This window comes from Heteronotia binoei, chromosome 2, assembly GCF_032191835.1.
Source record: "Heteronotia binoei isolate CCM8104 ecotype False Entrance Well chromosome 2, APGP_CSIRO_Hbin_v1, whole genome shotgun sequence".
In the NCBI taxonomy this organism is placed as follows: domain Eukaryota; kingdom Metazoa; phylum Chordata; class Lepidosauria; order Squamata; family Gekkonidae; genus Heteronotia; species Heteronotia binoei.
In genome coordinates, this window is record NC_083224.1 from 9,486,092 (window position 1) to 9,513,576 (window position 27,485).

General features: G+C 52.3%; 2 protein-coding genes across 2 annotated transcripts in view; one reads left to right on the forward strand and one right to left on the reverse strand.

Annotated features, from left to right (window-relative positions):
* The window catches only part of RBCK1 (RANBP2-type and C3HC4-type zinc finger containing 1), a 44,079-nt gene extending 41,483 nt beyond the window's left edge, over nucleotides 1-2,596 (forward strand). The window contains exon 12 of the mRNA XM_060263649.1: nucleotides 2,029-2,596. Coding sequence (XP_060119632.1) covers nucleotides 2,029-2,109 — 81 coding nt within the window. The 3' untranslated portion in view covers nucleotides 2,110-2,596. The remainder of the gene's footprint in view (nucleotides 1-2,028) is intronic.
* A 7,536-nt stretch (nucleotides 2,597-10,132) lies between these two features.
* Nucleotides 10,133-27,485, reverse strand: part of TBC1D20 (TBC1 domain family member 20) — a 47,070-nt gene continuing 29,717 nt past the window's right edge. Inside the window, exons 4-8 of the mRNA XM_060230570.1 lie at nucleotides 21,364-21,550; nucleotides 20,452-20,553; nucleotides 15,131-15,272; nucleotides 11,875-12,059; nucleotides 10,133-10,404 (exon numbers count right to left, since the gene is read on the reverse strand). Coding sequence (XP_060086553.1) covers nucleotides 10,146-10,404; nucleotides 11,875-12,059; nucleotides 15,131-15,272; nucleotides 20,452-20,553; nucleotides 21,364-21,550 — 875 coding nt within the window. The 3' untranslated portion in view covers nucleotides 10,133-10,145. The remainder of the gene's footprint in view (nucleotides 10,405-11,874; nucleotides 12,060-15,130; nucleotides 15,273-20,451; nucleotides 20,554-21,363; nucleotides 21,551-27,485) is intronic.

Genomic DNA, 27,485 nt, shown 5'->3' on the forward strand with positions numbered 1-27,485 from the left:
CCCTCACATCTCTTCCTTCTTTGGCTGTTTCCTTCTTTCCCTTCTTTTGTTTTCTGACCCTGGGCCTTTCCTAGAATGGACGGCCCCGGTCGTCTTTCCGCCCTCCCCACGTTGTCCTCAGCTCCTGTCCAGACGACTCAAAGAGAGAGTGACCGATTCCCTGCTAGCCTTACGAGGCTCTCGCTCTCCCCTTCGCCCCGGGGCTTCTCTCGGATTTCGCACAAGCCGCCCCGACGCTACAACTCACTCCGCCTCTTTCGCGCAGCAAACAAGAGCCTCTAAAAACCGGTTTCTGTTTGTTGCGTGAAAGAGGAGGAGTGAGTTGCAGCCCACGGGGCAGAGGGTGTGAAATCCGACGGAAGCCCCGCAGGCCAATGCAATTCTGGGCTGTATCAACAGAAGTCTCGTGTCCAGATCATGAAGTGATGGTATCGCTTTACTCTGCTCTGGTAAGACCTCCCCTGGAGTACTGCATTCAGTTTTGGGCACCACATTTTAAGAAGGATATAGACAAGCTGGAACAGGTCCAGAGGAGGGCGACGAAGATGGTGAGGGGTCTGGAGACCAAGTTCTATGAGGAAAGGTTGAAGGAGCTGGGCATGTTTAGCCTGGAGAGGAGGCGGCTGAGAGGTGATAGGATCACCATCTTCAAGTCCTTGAAGGGCTGTCCTATAAAGGGTGGTGTGGAATTGTTTTCTGTGGCCCCGGAAGGTAGGGCCAGAACCAACGGGTTGAAATTAAATCAAAAGAGTTTTTGGCTCAACATGAGGAAGAACATCCTGACTGTTAGAGCGGTTCCTCAGTGGAACAGGCTTCCTCCTCAGGAGGTGGTGGGCTCTCCTTCCTTGGAGGTTTTTAAACAGAGGCTAGATGGCCATCTGACAGAAATGCAGATCCTGTGAATTTGGGGGGAGGTATTTGCAAGTTTCCTGAATTGTGCAGGGGGTTGGACTAGATGCTCCTAGAGGTCCCTTCCAACACTATGATTCTATTCTATTCTATTCTGTTCTGTTCTGTTCTGTTCTGTTCTGTTCTGTTCTGTTCTGTTCTATTCTATCCTATCCTATCCTATCCTATCCCTGGCTGAGTGGCCAAGTACATATGAGGAAAGGTTGAAGGAGCTGGGGATGTTTAGCCTGGAGAGGAGGCGGCTGAGAGGTGATAGGATCACCATCTTCAAGTCCTTGAAGGGCTGTCCTATAGAGGAGGGTGTGGAATTGTTTTCTGTGGCCCTGGAAGGTAGAACCAGAACCAAGGGGTTGAAATTACATCAAAAGAGTTTCTGGCTCAACATGAGGAAGAACCTCCTGACTGTTAGAGTGATTCCTCAGTGGAACAGGCTTCCTCGGGAGGTGGTGGGCTCTCCTTCCTTGGAGGTTTTTCAACAGAGGCTAGATGGCCATCTGACAGCAATGAAGATCCTGTGAATTTAGGGGCAGGTATTTGTGAATTTCCTGCATTGTGCAGGGGGTTGGATTAGATGACCCTGGAGGTCCCTTCCAATTCTATGATTCCTATATCTTCTGCCCCCACAGCAGACACCCTGTGAGGTGGGTGGGATAAGACAGCTCTGCTCTTTCAGGGACAACTCCTACGAATGCTATGGAGTTGTCCTTGAAAGGATTACAATATAGAATCACAGAGTTGGAATTTAGGGGGAGGGGTTTGTGAGTTTCCTGCATTGTGCAGGGGGTTGGACTAGATGACCCTGGAGGTCCCTTCCAACTCTAGGATTCTCCACGGGGCTTAGCTCAGATTTCACACAAGCCGCCCTGAAGCTGCAGCTTGCCCCACCTCTCTCGCGCAGCAAACCAGATCCTCTAAAAACCGGTTTCTGCTTGCCACGCGAAAATGGCAAAGCAAGTCGCAGCCCCCGGGGCAGATGGCGCAAAATCCGACGGAAGCTCCGTAGAGAAGAGGAACGTGAGAGCAGCATAAGGTTAATGGGGAATCAGTCAGAGAGTGTCCAGGTACCTCCTCTGTCCCATCCCGGCTCCCTCCTCACTCTTTTGTCCTCATTTCTTCCAGGGCTCTGGTGATACCAGCGGGGGCTGCCGTTGCAGGCTGAATGGAGCCGCGTGTCACCCCAATTGCCACAACTGTCATTGAGCGCGAGGGAAAAAGAGACCGCTGAACTCCAGGCTACCTAGCTTGGTGGGACAAAGGCCGGCTCAGACCTCTGGGCTCACCCCCATCGAAGCCTTAAGAGACGGCAGCAGAGTCCTTCTCTGTGGACGGACGGATTTCAAGCATTTCAGCTCAGGAGGGAGGCTCCGGGAGGCTCGCTTCCGCCTTGAGGGATGTCGCGCTCCGGTTGCAACGAAAGCTTCTCGTGACAGCTGGCTCGAAAGGAGGCTGGGGCTTCTGGCTTCTTCCCCCTCCTCACCTAAGCAGCATTATGTTTTGCATCGCTTCAAGCCCTGGCAACTGAGAGTGCGGAGGGCTGGACGGTCGGCTGTGGCTCCAGTACGGAGATTTGGCCTCACCCTACGCCGTGCGTTAAGCATCAGCCTTCTTGGTTCCGGCTTCACTACAGAACACGCTGGCCCCACCCAGATCTTTCCACGTTTTCTTCGAATAAACGGGTATTGCGTCAGCTGTCGCTGTTCGTTCCTGCGAGGGGGGCGGTTTATTTTGTTCCCCCAGAGGGTAGGCGGGTGTGGATTTAGATGTCGTGAGGTGTCTACTGGGTTGGGTCTGCCTGGCTAACCTTGCAGGACCTGGGAGCGTAAAAGGAGGTCACATGGCCAGTTTATTTATACCTCCTTCTTTTCTCCCCGCTTGGGGACTCAAAGAGGCTTAGAACATTCTCCTGGAAAACTGAGCTGGGAGTGAGCAGTGAAGTGGTCAAGTTTGCGGATGACACTAAATTGTTCAGGGTGGCGAGAACCAGAGAGGATTGTGAGGAACTCCAAAGGGACCTGTTGAGGCTGGGTGAGTGGGCGTCAACATGGCAGATGTGGTTCAATGTGGCTAAGTGCAAAGTAATGCACATTGGGGCCAAGAATCCCAGCTGCAAATACAAGTTGATGGGATGTGAACTGGCAGAGACTGACCAAGAGAGAGATCTTGGGGTCATGGTAGATAACTCACTGAAAATGTCAAGACAGTGTGCGATTGCAATAAAAAAGGCCAACGCCATGCTGGGAATTATTAGGAAGGGAATTGAAAACAAATCAGCCAGTATCATAATGCCCCTGTATAAATTGATGGTGCGGTCTCATTTGGAGTACTGTGTGCAGTTCTGGTCGCCACACCTCAAAAAGGATATTATAGCATTGGAGAAAGTCCAGAGAAGGGCAACTAGAATGATTAAAGGGCTGGAACACTTTCCCTATGAAGAAAGGTTGAAACGCTTGGGACTCTTTAGTTTGGAGAAACATCGACTGCGGGGTGACATGATAGAGGTTTACAAGATAATGCATGGGATGGAGAAAGTAGAGAAAGAAGTACTTTTCTCCCTTTCTCACAATACAAGAACTCGTGGGCATTCGATGAAATTGCTGAGCAGACAGGTTAAAATGGATAAAAGGAAGTCCTTCTTCACCCAAAGGGTGATTAACATGTGGAATTCACTGCCACAGGAGGTGGTGGCGGCCAGCAGCATAGCCAGCTTCAAGAGGGGTTTAGATAAAAATATGGAGCAGAGGTCCATAAGTGGCTATTAGCCACAGTGTGTGTGTGTGTGTGTATAAATATACACATAATTTTTTTGGCCACTGTGTGACACAGAGTGTTGGACTGGATGGGGCACTGGCCTGATCCAACAGGGCTTCTCTTATGTTCTTATGTGACACAGAGTGTTGGACTGGATGGGCCATTGGCATGATCCAACAGGGCTTCTCATATGTGACACAGAGTGTTGGACTGGAGGGGCCACTGGCCTGATCCAACAGGGCTTCTCTTATGTTCTTATGTGACACAGAGTGTTGGACTGGAGGGGCCACTGGCCTGATCCAACATGGCTTCTCTTATGTTCTTATGTGACACAGAATGTTGGACTGGAGGGGCCACTGGCCTGATCCAACAGGGCTTCTCTTATGTTCTTATGTGACACAGAGTGTTGGACTGGATGGGCCATTGGCCTGATCCAACATGGCTTCTCTTATGTTCTTATGAGCTAAAACACAAAATGCATGTTAACAGGGATAAAGATGACATTCTGCATTTCAGTAGGAAACGTCAAATCGTGGGGGAGGTGTTTGTGAGTTTCCTGCGTTGTGCAGGGGGTTGGATTAGATGACCGTGGAGGTCCCCTCCAACTCTGTGATTCTATATTGGAATCCTTTCAAGGACAACTCCATAGCTTTCGTAGGAGTTGTCCTTTAAAGGGCAGCTGCTGTCAGAGCTGTCTTACCCCACCCACCTCACAGGGTGTCTGCTGTGGGGGCAGAAGATATAGGAATCAGAGAATTGGAAGGGACCTCCAGGGTCATCTAGTCCAACCCGCTGCACAATGCAGGAAACTCACAAATACCTCCCTCTAAATTCACAGGATCTTCATTGCTGTCAGATGGCCATCTAGCCTCTGTTTAAAAACCTCCAAGGAAGGAAAGCCCACCACCTCCCGAGGAAGCCTGTTCCACTGAGGAACCGCTCAAATGGTCAGGAAGTTCCTCATGTTGAGCCAGAAAGTCTTTTGATTTAATTTCAACCCATTGGTCCAACCTTCTGGGGTTACAGGAAACAATTCCTCACCATCCTCTATAGGACAGCCCTTGAAGGACTTGAAGATGGTGATCATGTCACCTCTACATGCATATGTATAGGATGGGGGAGATGTCTTGGCAGTAGTCTGTGTGAAAAGGATCTAGGAATCTTAGTGGACTGCAACGTTCCCTCTAAGCTGCAGAGTCTTGTGAGCAAAAATTCTACTTTGTGAGCTGCTGGCATTATAGTTGTGAGCTCCTGCATACATTAGCATGCTCTGGGGCCATTTTTCCTGAGCGAAGACAAAAATGTGTGAGCTGGGGGGGCTAGAAATCTGTGAGCTTGCTCACGCTTACTTAGCTTAGAGGGAACTCTGGTGGACTGTACATTGAACATGAGTCAGCAGTGTGATGCAGCAGCTATAAAGGCCAATACAATTTTGGGCTGCATCAGCAGAAATATAGTGTCCAAATCACGGGAAGAAACGGTATCGCTTTACTCTGCTCTGGTAAGACCTCACCTCGAGTCTTGTGTTCAGTTTTGGGCACTGCATTTTAAGAAAAGTATTGACCAGCTGGAATGTTTCCAGGCCTAAACCACCTTGGGTGGCTGTGGTTCGGTAGCAGAGCATCCGGCAGTCCTGAGTTCAATACCTGGCATCTCCAGTAAAAAGGATCAGTGATGGGAACAGGACCAGCCCTTTCTCTAGGTAAATTAGGCATTTGCCTAGGGCAGGGGTGTCATACATACGGTTTGGGAGGCGAATCAGGCCCCCAAACAACTCGCTGTCATCTGCTTTCTTCTCCCTACATCTTGCTTCCTTCTGCATCACAGCTTGCTTTGCAAGGCTTGCTCAATTGCACAGCAGAGCTACTGAGACAAGCCTCTCTTCCTTCTATTGGCTGAGGCCCCTCCCCCCTCCAGTCAGGGGAGGGACGGTGGCTCAGTGGTAGAGCATCTGCTTGGGAAGCAGAAGGTCCCAGGTTCAATCCCTGGCATCTCCAACTCAAAAGGGTCCAGGCAAATAGGTGTGAAAAACCTCAGCTTGAGACCCTGGAGAGCAGGGGAGGGGCGGTGGCTCAGTGGAAGAGCTTCTGCTTGGTAAGCAGAAGGTCCCAGGTTCAATCTCCGGCATCTCCAACTAAAAAGGGCCAGGCAAATAGGTGTGAAAAACCTCAGCCAGAGACCCAGGAGAGCAGGGGAGGGAGGGTGGCTCAGTGGAAGAGCTTATACCGTCATCACCTGCGACTCCTTGAGCGCTTTCATCAGCGCTGCCTTCGCACCATCCTCAACATCCACTGGAGCGACTTTGTGACCAACACTGAAGTCCTCAAGCGGGCGGAGGTTACAAGCATCGAGGCACTGCTGTTGAAGACGCAGCTGCGCTGGGCAGGACATATTTCTAGGATGGAAAACCACCGCCTTCCCAAGATTGCCCTGTATGGCGAACTCTCCACCGGCCATCGAAATAGAGGGGCACCAAAGAAGAGGTACAAGGACTCCTTGAAGAAATCCCTTGGCACCTGTCGCATCAACCATCCCCAGTGGTCTGACCTAGCCTCAGATCGCAAAGCATGGAGGCACACCATCCACCAGGCTGTTTCTTCTTTTGAGAACGCACGCATAGCTGGTCTTGAGGACAAAAGGAGATGGAGGAAGAATCGCACTGCTACAGCACCAACCCCAAATCAGACTTTTCCCTGCAGCCACTGTGGCCGGACCTGCCTGTCCCGCATTGGTCTTGTCAGCGACCAGCGAGCCTGCAGCAGACGTGGACTACTGCACCCTTCTTAAATCTTCGTTGGCGAAGCCAAGCCGAGAGAGACTAGCATTTTGTGTATTATCTATGTGTTGGAGATATTAAGTACGCCGTTTTCACGGTACAAGGGAGATACCTGGTGTTTGTTCTCTGCTTTTTTAGTCTTTCTCCCCCGTCTCTGTTTTTTTTCAGTAGTCTGGAGAGCTGAGCAGACAAGACCGACCACGACGGAGCGCAGATCCGATTCGGTATAAGGCAACTTTGTGTGTACGTCCCGGCGGGAGAGACGCAAATCTTCACACCCGTTTTTAGTAACTGGGTATAATTAGCGTTTATTTTTACACAATTACAGGCCCTGTACAAATTTGCATCTTACGGACATACGTATAAACCTTTATGCAGAGTCACCAACCCACCAGGTAACCCTCTGACGAGGGAGGGGCGCCTGGTTCCCCCCCCCACCCCCGCCAAGATGGAAAAGTGAAAGAGGGGGCCAATCCGTGACCGTTTATCTCCCCCCCCCCCGCCACCTCCACAGAAGTCTCATATTATTCTCGCCTGCCTTTACTGATTCTCTGAAGCCATGCTTTCGGTGACACCCCACATTCCAAAATGTTCTCTTTTGGGTAGCGCAACGCCCCTGGGCTATGGATTTGCCACGTATCGGATGGGTTTACGCGCCCTTTGGCTCACCCCAAATGCAGCCGACCTGCAGACTACGACACCTGGCAAGGGGGCTTGATTTCACTGCTGGTGGGAGACTGCTGAAAACTGAGGGCTGCTAACCGATGGAAGGCCCCGATACACAGCTAGGACAAGTTTCACTTGAGTTTTCCAGCTAACACCAAGCCACGCCCTGCTGCACCTCTGCGGCTAGCGCAGGGGTAGGGAACGTTGGCTCTCCGGATGTTTTCTGCCTACAACTCCCATCAGCCGCAGCCATTGGCCATGCCGGCTGGGGCTGATGGAAAGTTGTAGGCAAAAAAACATCTGGAGAGGCCAACGTTCCCTACCCCTGGGCTAGAGGGTGGGATATGGTAACCGTTCCGTTTGCACCCAAAGGACTGAGCTGCTGGGGGAATCGGTCCAAAGTTCCAGCGACCTGAACTCTGCGTTTGTGGCAAAAGGTAAGAGGAGCCTGAAGTGGGAACGCCACGGCCCCCAGGCGTGTGTGCGCTCTCTTCGCAGTGCAACAGAGGGCCGGGTCATGCAGCTGTTGGGTTCGCCAGCCCAGTATTTGTGGGGGTAGAGGGGCAGTCTGTGAAGAAGCCGTCATCTGTAGGAAGGGCCTCTCTTCTCGCTCATAGGGGAGAGCGTTCCTCAGCCTTTCCCCGAAGCTGCGGCATGGGACGTCTGAGCCGGTGTCCTCTTTCACTGGGCTACAGAACCCACAGAATCAAGGGGGCAAAGGAGTGGCGGTCCGTGGGACGGGCAAGGCAGGGGGGCGCTGGAAGCGGACCGAGGGTGAAAAGGTAAAAACGCCCTCCTGGGACGTTCTGTTCGTGAGATATAAGCTCGGAGGATTTCAGCTTAAGCCGACGGCTCGAGATGCCAAGAGGTGCCTGGGACCGATTTCGCACTAGGCCTTTAATCCTGGTTTCGCCCCATCCCCGAACGGACATTCTACGCTACAATCAGGGAAACCAACGCTACGATTCTCTGATTTTAGTGTAGAATATTCGCTTGGGAGATAAGCGAGAAACCAGGATTAAAGGTCTAGTGCAAAATCGGCCCGGGTTTCGCTTCCCTGCGGTGCGGCCGCAAAAGAATGTCTTAGCCTGCGAAGGTTTGGCCGTTTTTGTCTTGCTTCAATGCTACAGCCAGGGAAAGGAGTGTTTTTTCCCCCTGTTCCGTTCCAACGTGACAAAAGCTTAGAGCCAAAACCTCCCTCTGTCCTGGTGCCTCCAAAAGTTGCCCGCGGCTAAGAGGTCCTTGTTCCGGCAAAGGCCAAAAGGGGCCTGGGTTTTTTCACACTCCGCTCGGCAAAACGACACGATTCTTCCTTCCCGCGACTTCCGTGCGGGTCTTTCGCCGCCCGAGGCTTGCCGAGCACCCCACCCCATTGCTGTCCTCCCCACCCCGTTCTTCTCTGCCACTCATCCCAGGAACAGGCCCCACCCCTGACTCCTGCCATTTCCTCCTGACGCCAGGCTACGCTGGATGCTCTCAGGCGCGCCCAAGAAGGGCTGGCGTCGGAGAAACCTGAAAGGAGAGACCGTGCCTTTCTGGGAACACCATCCACCCGCAGGGACAGAGAGACGTTCGTCTCGGGACAGTCGCCGGTGTGGCAAGGAGAGAGACCCAGCGAGCAGAAGGGCGGCCCCCGCCCCCGATTCTTCGGCCTTTCTTCTTCGTCCGCAAAATCCCAAAGCGCTGCGGAGTTCAGCGCGTTTCGCGAGCAAGACAAAAGGTTTTAAAAAAATACATGCGCCTTTCCAGCGCGCACATCATTACACACCCTGGGCAGCACGCGCATCATTATACACGCCTTACGCAGGCGGCGGCTGCTTTAGAACGACGGCCGTCCCTTCATTCTCGTCCTCCGTGCCAGAAGCTGCATGAGGAAAGGGCCTGGCCTCAGAGGGCGAGGAAGCAGGATCTCTCTCGCTGCCCTCCGCCGCCACCGGCAGCCGCTGGACAAGGAGCTCCTCAGGGGCAGGGGTCGTCCTCAGAGAAAAACAACGTCCGTGGTCTGCAGGTGAGGTTAAGGACACTTGTGAAAGGGGAAGGAAGAGGAAGGAGGTAGAGGTTTGCGTGTGTTGGGGGAGAGGGATTACTGACAGGACAGTCGGATCGTGGCGTGACGAGTGCGGCTTGGGAAGGGGAGTCCACTCACGGCAACCGGCTGGGCAACCACAATTTGTGGAAAAGATTTTAAAGCGCTTTTTGCAGCGGGCTGACCTTAGCTGGAAGTCTCTCCCCCCCCCCCCCGTCTTTATCTCATAAGGCAGTCTCCGAATTCGATAAGGTAGCCGCGAAACCTAGTTCGCGAAACACCCTCGACGATGCCAACGGTCCTCGCGCCGGACCCGAGAGGAGCAACTGGCTCGGAGCGCGGCTGGAAGACGGCGGCCTGTCTCGGCAGGACCGAACAGAGCTGCGTTGCTGCAAACGAATCCGACGGGGAGGGAGGGAGGAAGATAGAGCCAGCGGTGCAGACCTCTGCAGGAGAAAGATGCCGAGGTGGGTGGGGGTCTGCTCCGCCTTACTGGAAACCGCCTGCTGCAATGGGGAAGGCCGACGGCAGAGCGGGTGGGCGGGGAAAACGAGAGGATCCTTCAAGCTTGCTCCGGTCGACGCCTCTCCTCGCCCCCGCATTCGTTCACGCCGCAGAAGCGACCAAGACACAGTCCCGGGAAATGCCCCCTCCCGCTCGCTATCCTGTTCAAAAGGAGCAAAAAGGATTCCCGGAGTGCCAACTTGACCAGCCCCTGCCAGGGTAGGAAGGGCCAACAACTGGGCATGGAGGAGAGCAAAAATCGAGGCTCTTCGGCCTTACGGCAGTAGGAGGCGCTCCTTCCCCGTCTTTCCCAGAGGGATGCTCCGGAAGGCCAGCAAGTGCCCTCAGGCCAGAAGGCAACATCGGAGAAGGGCCGGGAGGAGGAAGGCGAGGGTCGCAGGGCGGGGGGGAGTGAGATGCTTTAGAGCGCCTTCCTTCGAATCCATCCGCCCCCACCGGCGGGGTGAGATGCCGCACGCGAGACGCGTGTCTCCTCTCCCCCTCCACGCTGGACTCTCAAGGAAATATCTGCAGTTCGAACTTGGGGGCCCACTCCAGCGCGCTCTTCACCACCGCCAAGGCCGCTGCCCCCAGCGCCACCGTCAGCCCCATCACGGCCAGCTTGACGAAGCGGTTGGTCCTCGGTTTCGTCGTCAGGAGCGCCTTGGCCCTCTCCTCCGCCCGCAGCCGGTCCCGGAAGCGCTGCCGGAGGACGGTGTCCGGTCGCTGCTGGGCCGAAGCCAGCTCAAAGTCTTTGAAGGTGGAAGCAGCCGTCCTGGGTGGGAGAAGGAAGGAAGAGGAGGCAAGGGTCACATCGGGTTCTCCCCAGGAGACGTGCAGGCTCAAAAAGCGGTATAAAGCAGGGGTCCCCAACCCCCGGTCCGTGGATCAGTACTGGTCCGGCGCCTGTTAGCAACCGGGCTGTGAGTTGTATAATTAGTTGGGTGTAGTGCTTAAGTGCGCGGACTCTTATCTGGAAGAACCGCTTTTGATTCCCCACTCCTCCACTTGCACCTGCTGGAATGGCATTGGATCAGCCAGAGCTCTCTTATCTGGGAGAACCAGGTTTCACTCCCCACTCCTCCACCTGCAGCTGCTGGAATGGCCTTGGGTCAGCCATAGCTCTCTTATCTGGGAGAACCGGGTTTGATTCCCCACTCCTCCACTTGCAGCTGTTGGAATGGCCTTGGGTCAGCCAGAGCTCTCTTATCTGGGAGAACCGGGTTTGATTCCACACTCCTCCCCTTGCAGCTGCTGGAATGGCCTTGGGTCAGCCAGAGCTCTCTTATCTGGGAGAACCGGGTTTGATTCCCCACTCCTCCACTTGCAGCTGCTGGAATGGCCTTGGGTCAGCCAGAGCTCTCTTATCTGGGAGAACCAGGTTTGATTCCCCACTCCTCCACCTGCACCCGCTGGAATGGCCTTGGGTCAGCCATAGCTCTCTTATCTGGGAGAACCAGGTTTGATTCCCCACTCCTCCACCTGCAGTTGCTGGAATGGCCTTGCGTCAGCCAGAGCTCTCGCAGGAGTTGTCCTTGAAAGGGCAGCTTATGTCAGAGCTCTCTCAGCCCCACCCACCTCACAGGGTGTCTGTTGTGGGGGGGGGAAGATAAAGGAGATTGTAAGCCGCTCTGAGACTCTGATTCAGAGAGAAGGGCGGGGTATAAATCTGCAGTCTTCTTCCATATTACAATGTAGTAATAATAATAAGACGAAGACATTGGATTTATATCTTGCCCTCCACTCTGAATCTCAGAGCGGCTCACAATCTCCTTCATCTTCTTCCTCCACAACAGACGCCCTGTGAGGCGGGGGAGGCTGAGAGAGCTCTCCCCAGAAGCTGCCCTTTCAAGGACAACTCCTACGAGAGCTCTGGCTGACGCAAGGCCATTCCAGCAGCTGCAGGTGGAGGAGTGCGGAATCAAACCTGGTTCTCCAAGTCCGCACAATTAACCACCACAGCAAAATAAATCGCACAACTGTATCATCCCAAAACCATTCCCCCACCCGCTGGTCCATGGAAAAATGGTCTTCCACAAAACCGGTCCCTGCTGCCAAAAAGGTTGCGCCCTAGACGGCTGCCCACTTTGCCTCCTCCCACGCACCGGCCCTGACGTCACCCCAGAGTCAGAAACGACTGGCGCTTGCATAGGGGACCTTTCCTTTCTACGAGACCGGTGGGAAAAGGGGCCCCGGCCCCGTACAGAGAGCAGAAGGGGCCTCGCTCACTGACGGCGTCGCTCACCTCTCCGCCTGCTGCTGAGCCGCCTCCCGGGCGAGCTCGGAGGGTGGAAACTGGACAAAGAGGTCTCCTGCCCGGCTGATCAAGGTCTCGTAGGGGAGGTCCTGCGGGATCTGGGAGAGGAGGTGGTGAACGGAGGCCATGTCACACTCGCAGGCTAGGACCTCCTGGGCCCGGTGAAGCACAATCTGCAGAGGGAGGGAAGCGAACAAGAGACCGGGTGGGAGGGTGCAGGCATTTGCATGGCGTTTTTGCACTCCCCACCACACATTCTGCTTTTTGAACACAACAAGCCTGTAAGGTAGGCCAGGCAGAGAGTTTGCGAGGGGCCCAACCCGGATTCCCTGCGATCCTAGACTGCCACACTATCCACTACATCGTGCTGGCTCACACTGCTGCAGGCAGGTGCTGCTGGTTCCCTCTCTCCTCCTCAGGACTGGGAGCAGACTGGCCCTTTAGCTGGCTGGGAAGAAGAAGAAGAAGACTGCAGATTTATACCCACCCTTCTCTCTGAATCAGAGACTAAAGGAGTAGATTACAATCTCCTACAATCTCCTATCTCTTCTCCCCCCACAACAGACACCCTGTGAAGTGGGTGGAGCTGAGAGGGCTCTGACAGAAGCTGCCCTTTCAAGGACAACTCCTGTGAAAGCTCTGGCTGACCTAAGGCCATACCAGCAGGTGCAAGTGGAGGAGTGGGGAATCAAACCCGGTTCTCCCAGATAAGAGTCCGTGCACTTAACCACTACACCAAACTGAACATTGGATTTATACCCCACCCTTCACTTGGTGTCTCACAGCAGCTTACAATCTCTTCCCCTTCCTCCACTCTGAAGAGTCTCAGAACGGTTCACAATCTCCTTTACCTACGCCCCCCCCCCCAACAGACACCCTGTGAGGTGGATGAAGATACTGGATTTATATCCCGCCCTCCACTCCGAAGAGTCTCAGAGTGGCTCACAATCTCCTTTCCCTTCCTCCCCCACAACAGACACCCTGTGAGGTGGGTGGGGCTGAGAGGGCTCTCCCAGCAGCTGCCCTTTCAAGGACAACCTCTGCCAGAGCTATGGCTGACCCAAGGCCATTCCAGCAGGTGCAAGTGGAGGAGTGGGGAATCAAACCCGGTTCTCCCAGATAAGAGTCCACAGACTTAACCACTCCACCAAACTGGCTCTCCTGAGCAAGGGCCACATAATCTGAGATGGGCAACATCGAGGGCGATGCCTTAATAACCCAACAAGGTCGCTACAAGAAGCTATGTAGGGTTGGCCCTGGTTAATACTTGGATGGAAGTCCAAGTATTACAAGGAAGCCCAGGGTTGCTGCACAGAGGCAGGCAAGGGCAAACCACCCCTGGGCATCTCTTGCGTTGAGCTGGACGGCCCAGGCTAGCCAGGTCTCATTGGATTTAGGAAGCTAAGCGGGGCCAGCAATGGTCAGTCCTCCAATGGGAGACCACCAAGGCTCGCTATGCAGAGGCAGGCAAGGGCAATCCACACCTTGAACATCTCCTGCCTTGAAAACCCTATGGCGTTGGTCTAAGTCAACTGTGAATGCAAGAGAAGCCCCGTTGGATCATTCCGCTGGCTCATCCGGTCCAACGCTCTTTGTCACACAGTGGCCCAAACCCAGGTGCCATCAGGAGGTCCACCAGTGGGGCCAGAACTCCAGAATCCCTCTCACAGTTGCCCCTCCCAAGCACCAAGAAGACAGGGCATCACTACCCCAGACATAAGAATGTAAGAGAGAAGCCCTGTTCCATCAGGCCAGTGGCCCCTCCAGTCCAACACTCTGTATCACATAAGAACATAAGAGAAGCCATGTTGGATCAGGCCAATGGCCCATCCAGCCCAACGCTCTGTATCACATAAGAACATAAGAGAAGCCATGTTGGATCAGGCCAATGGCCCATCCAGCCCAACGCTCTGTATCACATAAGAACATAAGAGAAGCCATGTTGGATCAGGCCAATGGCCCATCCAGCCCAACGCTCTGTATCACATAAGAACATAAGAGAAGCCATGTTGGATCAGGCCAATGGCCCATCCAGCCCAACACTCTGTATCACATAAGAACATAAGAGAAGCCATGTTGGATCAGGGCAAAGGCCCCTCCAGTCCAACACTCTGTGTCACATAAGAACATAAGAGAAGCCATGTTAGATCAGGCCAATGGCCCATCCAGCCCAACGCTCTGTGTCACATAAGAACATAAGAGAAGCCATGTTGGATCAGGCCAACAGCCCATCCAGCCCAACACTCTGTGTCACATAAGGACATAAGAGAAGCCCTGTTGGATCAGGCCAATGGCCCCTCCAGTCCAACACTCTGTGTCACATAAGAACATAAGAGAAGCCCTGTAGGATCAGGCCAATGGCCCCTCCAGTCCAACACTCTGTGTCACATAAGAACATAAGAGAAGCCCTGTTGGATCAGGCCAGTGGCCCCTCCAGTCCAACACTCTGTGTCACATAAGAACATAAGAGAAGCCCTGTTGGATCAGGCCAATGGCCCATCCAGTCCAACACTCTGTGTCACATAAGAACATAAGAGAAGCCCTGTTGGATCAGGGCAAAGGCCCATCCAGTCCCACACTCTGTGTCACATAAGAACATAAGAGAAGCCCTGTTGGATCAGGCCAGTGGCCCCTCCAGTCCAACACTCTGTGTCACATAAGAACATAAGAGAAGCCCTGTTGGATCAGGCCAGTGGCCCATCCAGTCTAACACTCTGTGTCACATAAGAACATAAGAGAAGCCATGTTGGATCAGGCCAGTGGCCCCTCCAGTCCAACACTCTGTGCCACATAAGAACATAAGAGAAGCCCTGTTGGATCAGGCCAGTGGCCCATCCATTCCAACATTCTGTGTCACACAGTGGTCAAAAAACCCAGGCGCCATCAGGAGGTCCATCAGTGGGGGCGGGACACTAGAAGCCCTCCCACAGTTGCTCCCCCCAAGGAACAAAAATAAAGAGCATCACTGCCCCAGACAGAGAGTTCCAACAATACACTGTGGCTAATAGCCCCTGATGGACCTCTGCCCCATATGTTTATCCAATCCCCTCTTGAAGCTGTCTATGCTTGCAGCCACCACCACTTCCTGTGGCAGTGAATTCCACGTGCTAATCCCCATCTATACCTTGTGGCTAACAGCCACTGATGGACCTCCTCTCGGGTTCCCCTCTCTACGCCCCGACTTCTTTTCAAAAGCATATCCCATTATAATTCCTTGTTCAGTGACCTGGCGAACGATGCCTACCACTGCTGCAAAGTAGATTGGCATCAGCGGGTGGCACGCCAAGAAGAAATCGTACAACCGCACCACGTGTCTGAAGTCGCAGAGGACGTGTCCAAACCAGGTGATCAGCCAGCTGAGAGCAAAAATGGTCCCCACTTCGGCCCTGAGGAGAAGCAGACAGCATTTCAGGTTAAACCACCCCAGTCAGCTGAAGAAGTGTGTTACAGCTGAAGCACTGGCGTCAGCTATCTTTGCGGCATACTTGCGGTGGGTGGACCAGGTCGCGTTATATTGGAAGTAGGGGAGGGAACGGTGGCTCAGTGGTAGAGCATCTGCTTGGGAAGCAGAAGGTCCCAGGTTCAATCCCCGGCATCTCCAAAAAAAGGGTCCAGGCAAATAGGTGTGAAAAACCTCAGCTTGAGACCCTGGAGAGCAGGGGAGGGACGGTGGCTCAGTGGTAGAGCACCTGCTTGGTAAGAGGAAGGTCCCAGGTTCAATCCCCGGCATCTCCAACTAAAAAGGGTCCAGGCAAATAGGTGTGAAAAACCTCAGCTTGAGACCTGGAGAGCAGGGGAGGGATGGTGGCTCAGGGGTAGAGCAGCTGCTTGGTAAGCAGAAGGTCCCAAGTTCAATCCCTGGCATCTCCAAAAAAAAGGGTCCAGGCAAATAGGTGTGAAAAGCCTCAGCTTGAGACCCTGGAGAGCAGGGGAAGGACGGTGGCTCAGTGGTAGAGCATCTGCTTGGTAAGCAGAAGGTCCCAGGTTCAATCCCCGGCATCTCCAAAAAAGGGTCCAGGCAAACAGGTGTGAAAAGCCTCAGCTTGAGACCTTGGCGAGCGGCTGCCAGTCTGAGAAGACAATACTGACTGTGATGGACCGAGGTCTGATTCAGTAGAAGGCAGCTTCATATGTTCAAGTAAACGCCTAAATATTTGTAGTATTTGACCTGTTCTATCTCTTTACCATCAATGACCCACCTATAACAGGGGTGGCCAATGGTAGCTCTCCAGAGGTGTTTTTTTTGCCTACAACTCCCATCAGCCCCAGCCAGCATGGCCAATGACTGGGGCTGATGGGAGTTGTAGGCAAAAAACATGTAGAGAGCTACCGTTGACCACCCCTAATCTATGAGGTCTGACCCACTTACTGAGGTGGGACGTTGCAGGCTAAAAGGGATTCGCGCTCTCTGAAAAGGCTGAGGCATAAGCTGGTGAGGAATTGCTCCGGGAAGCAGAGGATCTTGCAGGGGTGTCAGATGTAAGGCCCGGGGGTTCAAACCGGCCCATCTAGGGCTCTTATCCGGCCTGCGAGTGACTAGTGCAAGGGAGCGAGTGCTGGGCGGAGGGGGCAGAGCAGAACACCCTCACCTGCAGCAGTCAAGCATCTCCACAGTATAAGATCTCCACTTTTTCGAGAAGACTAGGATTTTTGATTTATCGTGGTTCAGCTGGAGCTTGTTATTAGTAAGAAAGACTGCACAGCGAGACAGCAGATGTCTTAACCGCACTCTAGAGCACGACGACAACAGTGTATCGTCTGCGTAGAGTAACAAGGGCACGTGTATTGCACCGAGTTTCGGGCTACGACAGTCAGCATCAGATAACTGACCAACAAGAGGGCTTTTCTTTCTTCCTTTTTGGCCCAGGCTTATAACAATAGGGTGATTAACAGACGTTTTTACATTTTGACGTATCACTCATAGAATCCTAGAGTTGGAAGGGACCTCCAGGGTCATCTAGTCCAACCCACTGCACAATGCAGGAAACTCACACACACCTCCCCCTAAATTCACAGGATCTGCATCGCTGTCAGATGGCCATCTAGCCTCTGTTTAGGACCCTCCAAGGAAGGAGAGCCCACCACCTCCCGAGGAAGCCAGGAAGGAAGGAAGGAAGGAAGGAAGGAAGGAAGGAAGGAAGGAAGGAAGGAAGGGAGGGAGGGAGGGAGGGAGGGAGGGACGAATCATAGAATCCTAGAGTTGGAAGGGACCTCCAGGGTCATCTTGTCCAACCCCCTGCACAATGCAGGAAACCCACAAAGACCTACCCCGAATTCACAGGATCTTCATTGCTGTCAGATGGCCATCTAGCCTCTGTTTAGGACCCTCCAAGGAAAGCCCACCACCTCCCAAGGGAGGGAGGAATCATAGAGTTGGAAGTGACCTCCAAGGTCATCTAGTCCACCCCCTGCACAATGCAGGAAACTCACAAACACCTCCCCCTAAATTGACAGGATCTGCATCTCTGTCAGATGGCCATCTAGCCTCTGTTTAGGACCCTCCAAGGAAGGAGAGCCCACTACCTCCCGAGGAAGCCAGGAAGGAAGGAAGGAAGGAGGAAGGTAGGGAGGGATCATAGAATCCTAGAGTTGGAAGGGACCTCCAGATTCATCAAGTCCAACCCCCTGCACAATGCAGGAAACCCACAAAGACCTACCCCAAATTCACAGGACCTTCATCGCTGTCAGATGGCCATCTTCCCTCTGTTGAAAAACCTCCAAGGAAGGGGAGCCCACCACCTCCCATAGAGTTGGAAGGGACCTCCAGGGTCATCCAGTCCAACCCCCTGCACAATGCAAGAAACCCACAAAGACCTACCCCAACTTCACAGGATCTTCATCGCTGTCAGATGGCCATCGAGCCTCTGCTTGAAAACCTCCAAGGAAGGAGAGCCCACCACCTCCCAAGGAGGAAGCCTGTTCAAATACCTACCCCAAATTGTTTTATTATCACTGTTTTATTGCTTTCTCATGCTCATGCTACCCAGATCAAAGGTTGGCTCGGTTTGTTAATTTTACTGTTCTGGATCTTAAATTTGTTCCATGTTGCATTCTAAACCACTGCCTGCCAGCTATATGTAGCTCTGCTCCCTGTACCTGATTCCTCGTCTGATGAAGTGTGCTCGGAGCACACGAAACCATACGTTCTGAATAAAACTTGGTTGGTCTTAGAGGTGCAACTTGACTCCCACTTTGTTCTACTGCTTCAGACCAACACGGCTGCTGCCCATTTGGGCCTATCTACATAGGAAAAGGAAAGGTCCCCTGTGCAAGCACCAGTCGTTTCCGACTCTGGGGTGACGTTGCTTTCACGTTTTCACGGCAGACTTTTTTACGGGGTGGTTTGCCCTTGCCATCCCCAGTCATCTACGCTTTCCCTTTGACCAACCTCGGAAGGATGGAAGGTTGAGTCAACCTTGAGCCGGCTACCTGAACCCAGCTTCCGCCAGGATCGAACTCAGGTCGTGAGCAGGGAGTTCAGACTGGAGTACTGCAGCTTTACCACTCCGCGCCACGGGGCTCTTAGATAGATAGATAGACAGACAGACAGATAGATAGACTGATGTAAAGGTAGTCCCCTGTGCAAGCCCCAGTCGTTGGATGACATGGGATTGGATTATAAAAGTTATGACATGGAATGAAATTAACAAGAATATTAAGAGGCTATGATTTGGAAGTTTTTAAGACGGAGTGGAAAAAGTTTAGAAGATATGTAGAAAAAGAGTGGACAATAAAAGGACATTGGACAATTTTTGATAATGATTAAGTTTTAAAAAGAAGAATATAAATTTTTGTTTTAATAGTTAAGGGTACCTTTAAATATTTGCTTTTTAAGTAAATAACACTGGCGGGGGTCAAGTAACGGGGGGAGGGGTGGGTAGAAAGTAATATATGGGGTAGATAAAAGTTTTTAAAGATGTAAGATATAGATTTATTACCATATGTTACCAATAAAATTGTTTTAACAGGAGGAGTGCAGCTTTATCACTTTGCGCCATGGGGCTCTTAGATAGATAGACAGACAGACAGATAGACAGATGTAAAGGTAGTCCCCTGTGCAAGCACCAGTCGTTTCCAACTCTGGGGTGACGTTGCTTTTTTCGGGCTGCTTTGCCATTGCTTTCCCCAGTCTTTTACACTTTCCCCCCAGCAAGCTGGGGACTCATTTGACCGACCTCGGAAGGATGGAAGGCTGAGTCAACCTCGAGCCGGCTACCTGAAAACCCAGCCTCCGCCGGGGATCGAACTCAGGTCGTGAGCAGAGCTTAGGACTGCAGGAGTGCAGCTTTAGCACTCTGCGCCACGGGGCTCTTGCGTCTACATACAGCTCATCCTTAATCAAGACTCTGCAGTGCTTCACAAGAAGGGAGTTGGACGAGATGGCCTGTCTGGCCCCTTCCCACTCTGTGATTCTAAGAGACCAGGGCTCCTAACGGGGTTTGCCCAGCAAGGCATCTGATTGGCCGTAGGAAATCTAATAGGCTAGGCTGACTCCGAAAACATTGCTTAGGCAGCAGCTGCCACTATGACATAAGAATCTGCAAGGAGTGACTGAAGGGAAGCTGAGGCAGCCATTTTTTTGCTTAACTCCGCCTCCTGCAGCAGCCATTACCTGATAGCCATTTTGTGGCTGCGCTCTTCGCCGCCCCTCACTATGTCGGAAGGCCGGCTCTCCTTCCTTGGAGGTTTTTAAGCAGAGGCTGGATGGCCATCTGACAGCAATGAAGATCCTGCTAGCCAACATACGCTGAACATGAGCCAACAGTGTGATGCGGTGGCGAAAAGGGCAAATGCAGTTTTGGGCTGTATCGACAGAAGTCTAGTGTCCAGATCACGTGAAGTGATCGTATCGCTTTACTCTGCTCTGGTAAGACCTCCCCTGGAGTACTGCATTCAGTTTTGGGTACCACATTTTAAGAAGGATCTAGACAAGCTGGAACGGGTCCAGAGGAGGGCGACGAAGATGGTGAGGGATCTAGAGATCAAGTCCTATGAGGAAAGGTTGTAGGAGCTGGGCCTGTTTAGCCTGGAGAGGCGGCGGCTGAGAGGTGATAGGATCACCATCTTCAAGTCCTTGAAGGGCTGTCCTATAGAGGATGGTGTGGAATTGTTTTCTGTGGCCGCAGAAGGTAAGACCAGAATCAATGGGTTGAAATTAAATCAAAAGAGTTTCCGGCTCAAAATTAGGAAGAACTTCCTTACTGTTAGAGCGATTCCTCAGTGGAACAGGCTTCCTCGGGAGGTGGTGGGCTCTCTTTCCTTGGACGTTTTTAAACAGAGGCTAGATGGCCCTCTGACAGCAATGAGGATCCTGTGAATTTAGGCGTAGGTATTTGTGAGTTTCCTGCATTGTGCAGGGGGTTGGACTAGATGACCCTGGAGGTCCCTTCCAGCTCTACGATTCTATGATTCTAATAGCAAAAGTACCCATACGATCACAAAGTTTGGAGACCCCTGAGCCAGTAGGGGAGATATAAATGTTCCAAGTCCACTGAAATGCATAACAGAGAAACAAATGCTTAAATAAAAGCTGCTTTGAGAAAAGTCCCAGTAAAACCCACCTACCTCTGCATGAAGTCGTGCAGTTCTGGGTTCACCTGGTCGATAATAGGCATCAAATAGTTCAAGATGTGCTTGGTGTTATCCATTGTTGGGTCCATGAAATCCCTGCCAGGCGACACAGGTAGGATCAGGCATGTAACGGTGCAACGGGGGTGACGTTTGCACGCTCCCGTTCATCTCAGACAACAAACAAGAAGATGATGATATTGGATTTATATCCCGCCCTCCACTCTGAAGAGTCTCAAAACGGCTCACAATCTCCTTTACCTTCCTCCCCCACAACAGACACCTTGTGAGGTGGGTGGGGCTGGAGAGGGCTCTCACAGCAGCTGCCCTTTCAAGGACAACCTCTGCCAGAGCTATGGCTGACCCAAGGCCCTTCCAGCAGGTGCAAGTGGAGGAGTGGGGAATCAAACCCGGTTCTCCCAGATAAGAGAGCTGTGGCTGACCCAAGGCCATTCCAGCAGGTGCAAGTGGAGGAGTGGGGAATCAAACCCGGTTCTCCCAGATAAGAGAGCTCTGGCTGACCCAAGGCCATTCCAGCAGCTGCAAGCAGAGGAGTGGGGAATCAAACCCGGTTCTCCCAGATAAGAGAGCTCTGGCTGACCCAAGGCCATTCCAGCAGCTGCAAGCGGAGGAATGGGGAATCAAACCCGGTTCTCCCAGATAAGAGAGCTCTGGCTGACCCAAGGCCATTCCAGCAGGTGCAAGTGGAGGAGTGGGGAATCAAACCCCATTCTCCCAGATAAGAGAGCTCTGGCTGACCCAAGGCCATTCCAGCAGCTGCAACTGGAGGAGTGGGGAATCCAACCCGATTCTCCCGGATAAGAGTCCCCACACTTAACCACCACACCAAACTACACCAAATACAGCGTAAGAACCCAGCTCTGGGGGCAGAGCGACAGGCAGGCGTACCTGAGGTGATGGGTCGAAAGCTTCTCCACCAGGGCCGTCGCCAGCCTCTCCCCGACCACCAGCAGAAAAGTGACCACGATGTCGTGGTAGCCTTGGTAGTAGTGCAGCTGCGGGTTGCGTTGCAGGACCTGAAGGATGCTGTCGATCAGCTCCTCCTGCAGCCCCTCCCTCTGCTCGTCCGGCATCCCTGCGAGGAGAGCGGGAAGAAGGGGTGAGCCGGTGAGCTGGGAACAGAGCGGCGGCTCTCAGCCTTTCGGGCGGCGAGGAAGGGAAAGGAGATTGTTGGCCTCTCCGAGACTCCGAGGGAAGGGCGGGGTAGAAATCCTATCTCTTCGTCAGTATGGCCGCCCACGATTCCAAATTCACCATGTAGACCCATGCGGGGCTGGCCCAAGGTATGTTGGGGCCCTGGGCGAACCATGACCTTGGCAGTAGAAAAGGGCAAGAGCCCAGTAGCACCTTGAAGACAGCCTGCTTCGGCGGGGAGGTAAAAGGAAAGGTCCCTTGTGCAAGCACCAGTCATTTCCGACTCTGGGGTGACGTTGCTCTCACAACGTTTTCACGGCAGACTTTTGACGGGGTGGTTTGCCATGGCCTTCCCAGGTCCTCCACGCTTTCCCCCCAGCAAGCTGGGGACTCCTTTACCGACCTCGGAAGGATGGACGGCTGAGTCAACCTCGAGCCGGCGACCTGAAACCCCAGCTTCCACTGGGGATCGAACGCAGGTTGTAAGCAGAGCTTAGGACTGCAGTACTGCAGCTTTAACACTCTGCACCACGAGGTTCGGGGCCCGTTATAAATCAAAAAAACTAACTAACTAGAATCCTGGAGTTGGAAGGGACCTCCAGGGTCATCTAGTCCAACCCCCTGCACAATGCAGGAAACTCACAAACACCTCCCCCTAAATTCACAGGACCTTAGAATCATAGAATCCTAGAGTTGGAAGGGACCTCCAGGGTCATCTAGTCCAACCCCCTGCACGATGCAGGAAACTCACAAACACCTCCCCCTAAATTCACAGGATCTTAGAATCATAGAATCCTAGAGTTGGAAGGGACCTCCAGGGTCATCTAGTCCAACCCCCTGCACGATGCAGGAAACTCACAAACACCTCCCCCTAAATTCACAGGATCTTAGAATCATAGAATCCTAGAGATGGAAGGGACCTTCAGGGTCATCTAGTCCAACCCCCTGCACAATGCAGGAAACTCACAAACACCTCCCCCTAAATTCACAGGATCTTAGAATCATAGAATCCTAGAGTTGGAAGGGACCTCCAGGGTCATCTAGTCCAACCCCCTGCACGATGCAGGAAACTCACAAACACCTCCCCCTAAATTCACAGGATCTTAGAATCATAGAATCCTAGAGTTGGAAGGGACCTCCAGGGTCATCTAGTCCAACCCCCTGCACGATGCAGGAAACTCACAAACACCTCCCCCTAAATTCACAGGATCTTAGAATCATAGAATCCTAGAGTTGGAAGGGACCTCCAGGGTCATCTAGTCCAACCCCCTGCACGATGCAGGAAACTCACAAACACCTCCCCCTAAATTCACAGGATCTTAGAATCATAGAATCCTAGAGCTGGAAGGGACCTCCAGGGTCATCTAGTCCAACCCCCTGCACGATGCAGGAAACTCACAAACACCTCCCCCTAAATTCACAGGATCTTAGAATCACAGAATCCTAAAGTTGGAAGGGACCTCCAGGGTCATCTAGTCCAACCCCCTGCACGATGCAGGAAACTCACAAACACCTCCCCCTAAATTCACAGGATCTTAGAATCATAGAATCCTGGAGTTGGAAGGGACCTCCAGGGTCATCTAGTCCAACCCCCTGCACGATGCAGGAAACTCACAAACACCTCCCCCTAAATTCACAGGATCTTAGAATCATAGAATCCTGGAGTTGGAAGGGACCTCCAGGGTCATCTAGTCCAACCCCCTGCACGATGCAGGAAACTCACAAACACCTCCCCCTAAATTCACAGGATCTTAGAATCATAGAATCCTAGAGTTGGAAGGGACCTCCAGGGTCATCTAGTCCAACCCCCTGCACGATGCAGGAAACTCACAAACACCTCCCCCTAAATTCACAGGATCTTAGAATCATAGAATCCTAAAGTTGGAAGGGACCTCCAGGGTCATCTAGTCCAACCCCCTGCACGATGCAGGAAACTCACAAACACCTCCCCCTAAATTCACAGGATCTTAGAATCATAGAATCCTAGAGTTGGAAGGGACCCCCAGGGTCATCTAGTCCAACCCCCTGCACGATGCAGGAAACTCACAAACACCTCCCGCTAAATTCACAGGATCTTAGAATCATAGAATCCTAGAGTTGGAAGGGACCTCCAGGGTCATCTAGTCCAACCCCCTGCACGATGCAGGAAACTCACAAACACCTCCCCCTAAATTCACAGGATCTTAGAATCATAGAATCCTAGAGTTGGAAGGGACCTCCAGGGTCATCTAGTCCAACCCCCTGCACGATGCAGGAAACTCACAAACACCTCCCCCTAAATTCACAGGATCTTAGAATCATAGAATCCTAGAGTTGGAAGGGACCTCCAGGGTCATCTAGTCCAACCCCCTGCACGATGCAGGAAACTCACAAACACCTCCCCCTAAATTCACAGGATCTTAGAATCATAGAATCCTAGAGTTGGAAGGGACCTCCAGGGTCATCCAGTCCAACCCCCTGCACGATGCAGGAAACTCACAAGCACCTCCCCCTAAATTCACAGGATCTTAGAATCATAGAATCCTAGAGTTGGAAGGGACCTCCAGGGTCATCTAGTCCAACCCCCTGCACGATGCAGGAAACTCACAAGCACCTCCCCCTAAATTCACAGGATCTTAGAATCATAGAATCCTAGAGCTGGAAGGGACCTCCAGGGTCATCTAGTCCAACCCCCTGCACGATGCAGGAAACTCACAAACACCTCCCCCTAAATTCACAGGATCTTAGAATCATAGAATCCTAAAGTTGGAAGGGACCTCCAGGGTCATCTAATCCAACCCCCTGCACAATGCAGGAAACTCACAAGCACCTCCCCCTAAATTCACAGGATCTTAGAATCATAGAATCCTAGAGTTGGAAGGGACCTCCAGGGTCATCTAGTCCAACCCCCTGCACAATGCAGGAAACTCACAAACACCTCCCCCTAAATTCACAGGATCTTAGAATCACAGAATCATAGAGTTGGAAGGGACCTCCAGGGTCATCTAGTCCAACCCCCTGCACGATGCAGGAAACTCACAAACACCTCCCCCTAAATTCACAGGATCTTAGAATCATAGAATCCTGGAGTTGGAAGGGACCTCCAGGGTCATCTAGTCCAACCCCCTGCACGATGCAGGAAACTCACAAACACCTCCCCCTAAATTCACAGGATCTTAGAATCACAGAATCATAGAGTTGGAAGGGACCTCCAGGGTCATCTAGTCCAACCCCCTGCACGATGCAGGAAACTCACAAACACCTCCCCCTAAATTCACAGGATCTTAGAATCATAGAATCCTAGAGCTGGAAGGGACCTCCAGGGTCATCTAGTCCAACCCCCTGCACGATGCAGGAAACTCACAAACACCTCCCTCTAAATTCACAGGATCTTAGAATCATAGAATCCTAGAGTTGGAAGGGACCTCCAGGGTCATCTAGTCCAACCCCCTGCACAATGCAGGAAACTCACAAACACCTCCCCCTAAATTCACAGGATCTTAGAATCATAGAATCCTGGAGTTGAAGGGACCTCCAGGGTCATCTAGTCCAACCCCCTGCACGATGCAGGAAACTCACAAACACCTCCCCCTAAATTCACAGGATCTTAGAATCATAGAATCCTAGAGTTGGAAGGGACCTCCAGGGTCATCTAGTCCAACCCCCTGCACGATGCAGGAAACTCACAAACACCTCCCCCTAAATTCACAGGATCTTAGAATCACAGAATCATAGAGTTGGAAGGGACCTCCAGGGTCATCTAGTCCAACCCCCTGCACGATGCAGGAAACTCACAAACACATCCCCCTAAATTCACAGGATCTTAGAATCATAGAATCCTAGAGCTGGAAGGGACCTCCAGGGTCATCTAGTCCAACCCCCTGCACGATGCAGGAAACTCACAAACACCTCCCCCTAAATTCACAGGATCTTAGAATCATAGAATCCTAGAGTTGGAAGGGACCTCCAGGGTCATCTAGTCCAACCCCCTGCACGATGCAGGAAACTCACAAACACCTCCCCCTAAATTCACAGGATCTTAGAATCATAGAATCCTAGAGTTGGAAGGGACCTCCAGGGTCATCCAGTCCAACCCCCTGCACGATGCAGGAAACTCACAAGCACCTCCCCCTAAATTCACAGGATCTAAGAATCATAGAATCCTAGAGTTGGAAGGGACCTCCAGGGTCATCTAGTCCAACCCCCTGCACGATGCAGGAAACTCACAAACACCTCCCCCTAAATTCACAGGATCTTAGAATCATAGAATCCTAGAGCTGGAAGGGACCTCCAGGGTCATCTAGTCCAACCCCCTGCACGATGCAGGAAACTCACAAACACCTCCCCCTAAATTCACAGGATCTTAGAATCATAGAATCCTAAAGTTGGAAGGGACCTCCAGGGTCATCTAATCCAACCCCCTGCACAATGCAGGAAACTCACAAGCACCTCCCCCTAAATTCACAGGATCTTAGAATCATAGAATCCTAGAGTTGGAAGGGACCTCCAGGGTCATCTAGTCCAACACCCTGCACAATGCAGGAAACTCACAAACACCTCCCGCTAAATTCACAGGATCTTAGAATCATAGAATCCTAGAGTTGGAAGGGACCTCCAGGGTCATCTAGTCCAACCCCCTGCACGATGCAGGAAACTCACAAACACCTCCCCCTAAATTCACAGGATCTTAGAATCATAGAATCCTAGAGTTGGAAGGGACCTCCAGGGTCATCTAGTCCAACCCCCTGCACGATGCAGGAAACTCACAAACACCTCCCCCTAAATTCACAGGATCTTAGAATCATAGAATCCTGGAGTTGAAGGGACCTCCAGGGTCATCTAGTCCAACCCCCTGCACGATGCAGGAAACTCACAAACACCTCCCCCTAAATTCACAGGATCTTAGAATCATAGAATCCTAAAGTTGGAAGGGACCTCCAGGGTCATCTAGTCCAACCCCCTGCACGATGCAGGAAACTCACAAACACCTCCCCCTAAATTCACAGGATCTTAGAATCATAGAATCCTAAAGTTGGAAGGGACCTCCAGGGTCATCTAGTCCAACCCCCTGCACAATGCAGGAAACTCACAAACACCTCCCCCTAAATTCACAGGATCTTAGAATCACAGAATCATAGAGTTGGAAGGGACCTCCAGGGTCATCTAGTCCAACCCCCTGCACGATGCAGGAAACTCACAAACACCTCCCCCTAAATTCACAGGATCTTAGAATCATAGAATCCTGGAGTTGGAAGGGACCTCCAGGGTCATCTAGTCCAACCCCCTGCACGATGCAGGAAACTCACAAACACCTCCCCCTAAATTCACAGGATCTTAGAATCATAGAATCCTAGAGCTGGAAGGGACCTCCAGGGTCATCTAGTCCAACCCCCTGCACGATGCAGGAAACTCACAAACACCTCCCCCTAAATTCACAGGATCTTAGAATCATAGAATCCTAAAGTTGGAAGGGACCTCCAGGGTCATCTAGTCCAACCCCCTGCACGATGCAGGAAACTCACAAACACCTCCCCCTAAATTCACAGGATCTTAGAATCATAGAATCCTAAAGTTGGAAGGGACCTCCAGGGTCATCTAGTCCAACCCCCTGCACGATGCAGGAAACTCACAAACACCTCCCCCTAAATTCACAGGATCTTAGAATCATAGAATCCTAAAGTTGGAAGGGACCTCCAGGGTCATCTAGTCCAACCCCCTGCACAATGCAGGAAACTCACAAACACCTCCCCCTAAATTCACAGGATCTTAGAATCACAGAATCATAGAGTTGGAAGGGACCTCCAGGGTCATCTAGTCCAACCCCCTGCACGATGCAGGAAACTCACAAACACCTCCCCCTAAATTCACAGGATCTTAGAATCATAGAATCCTGGAGT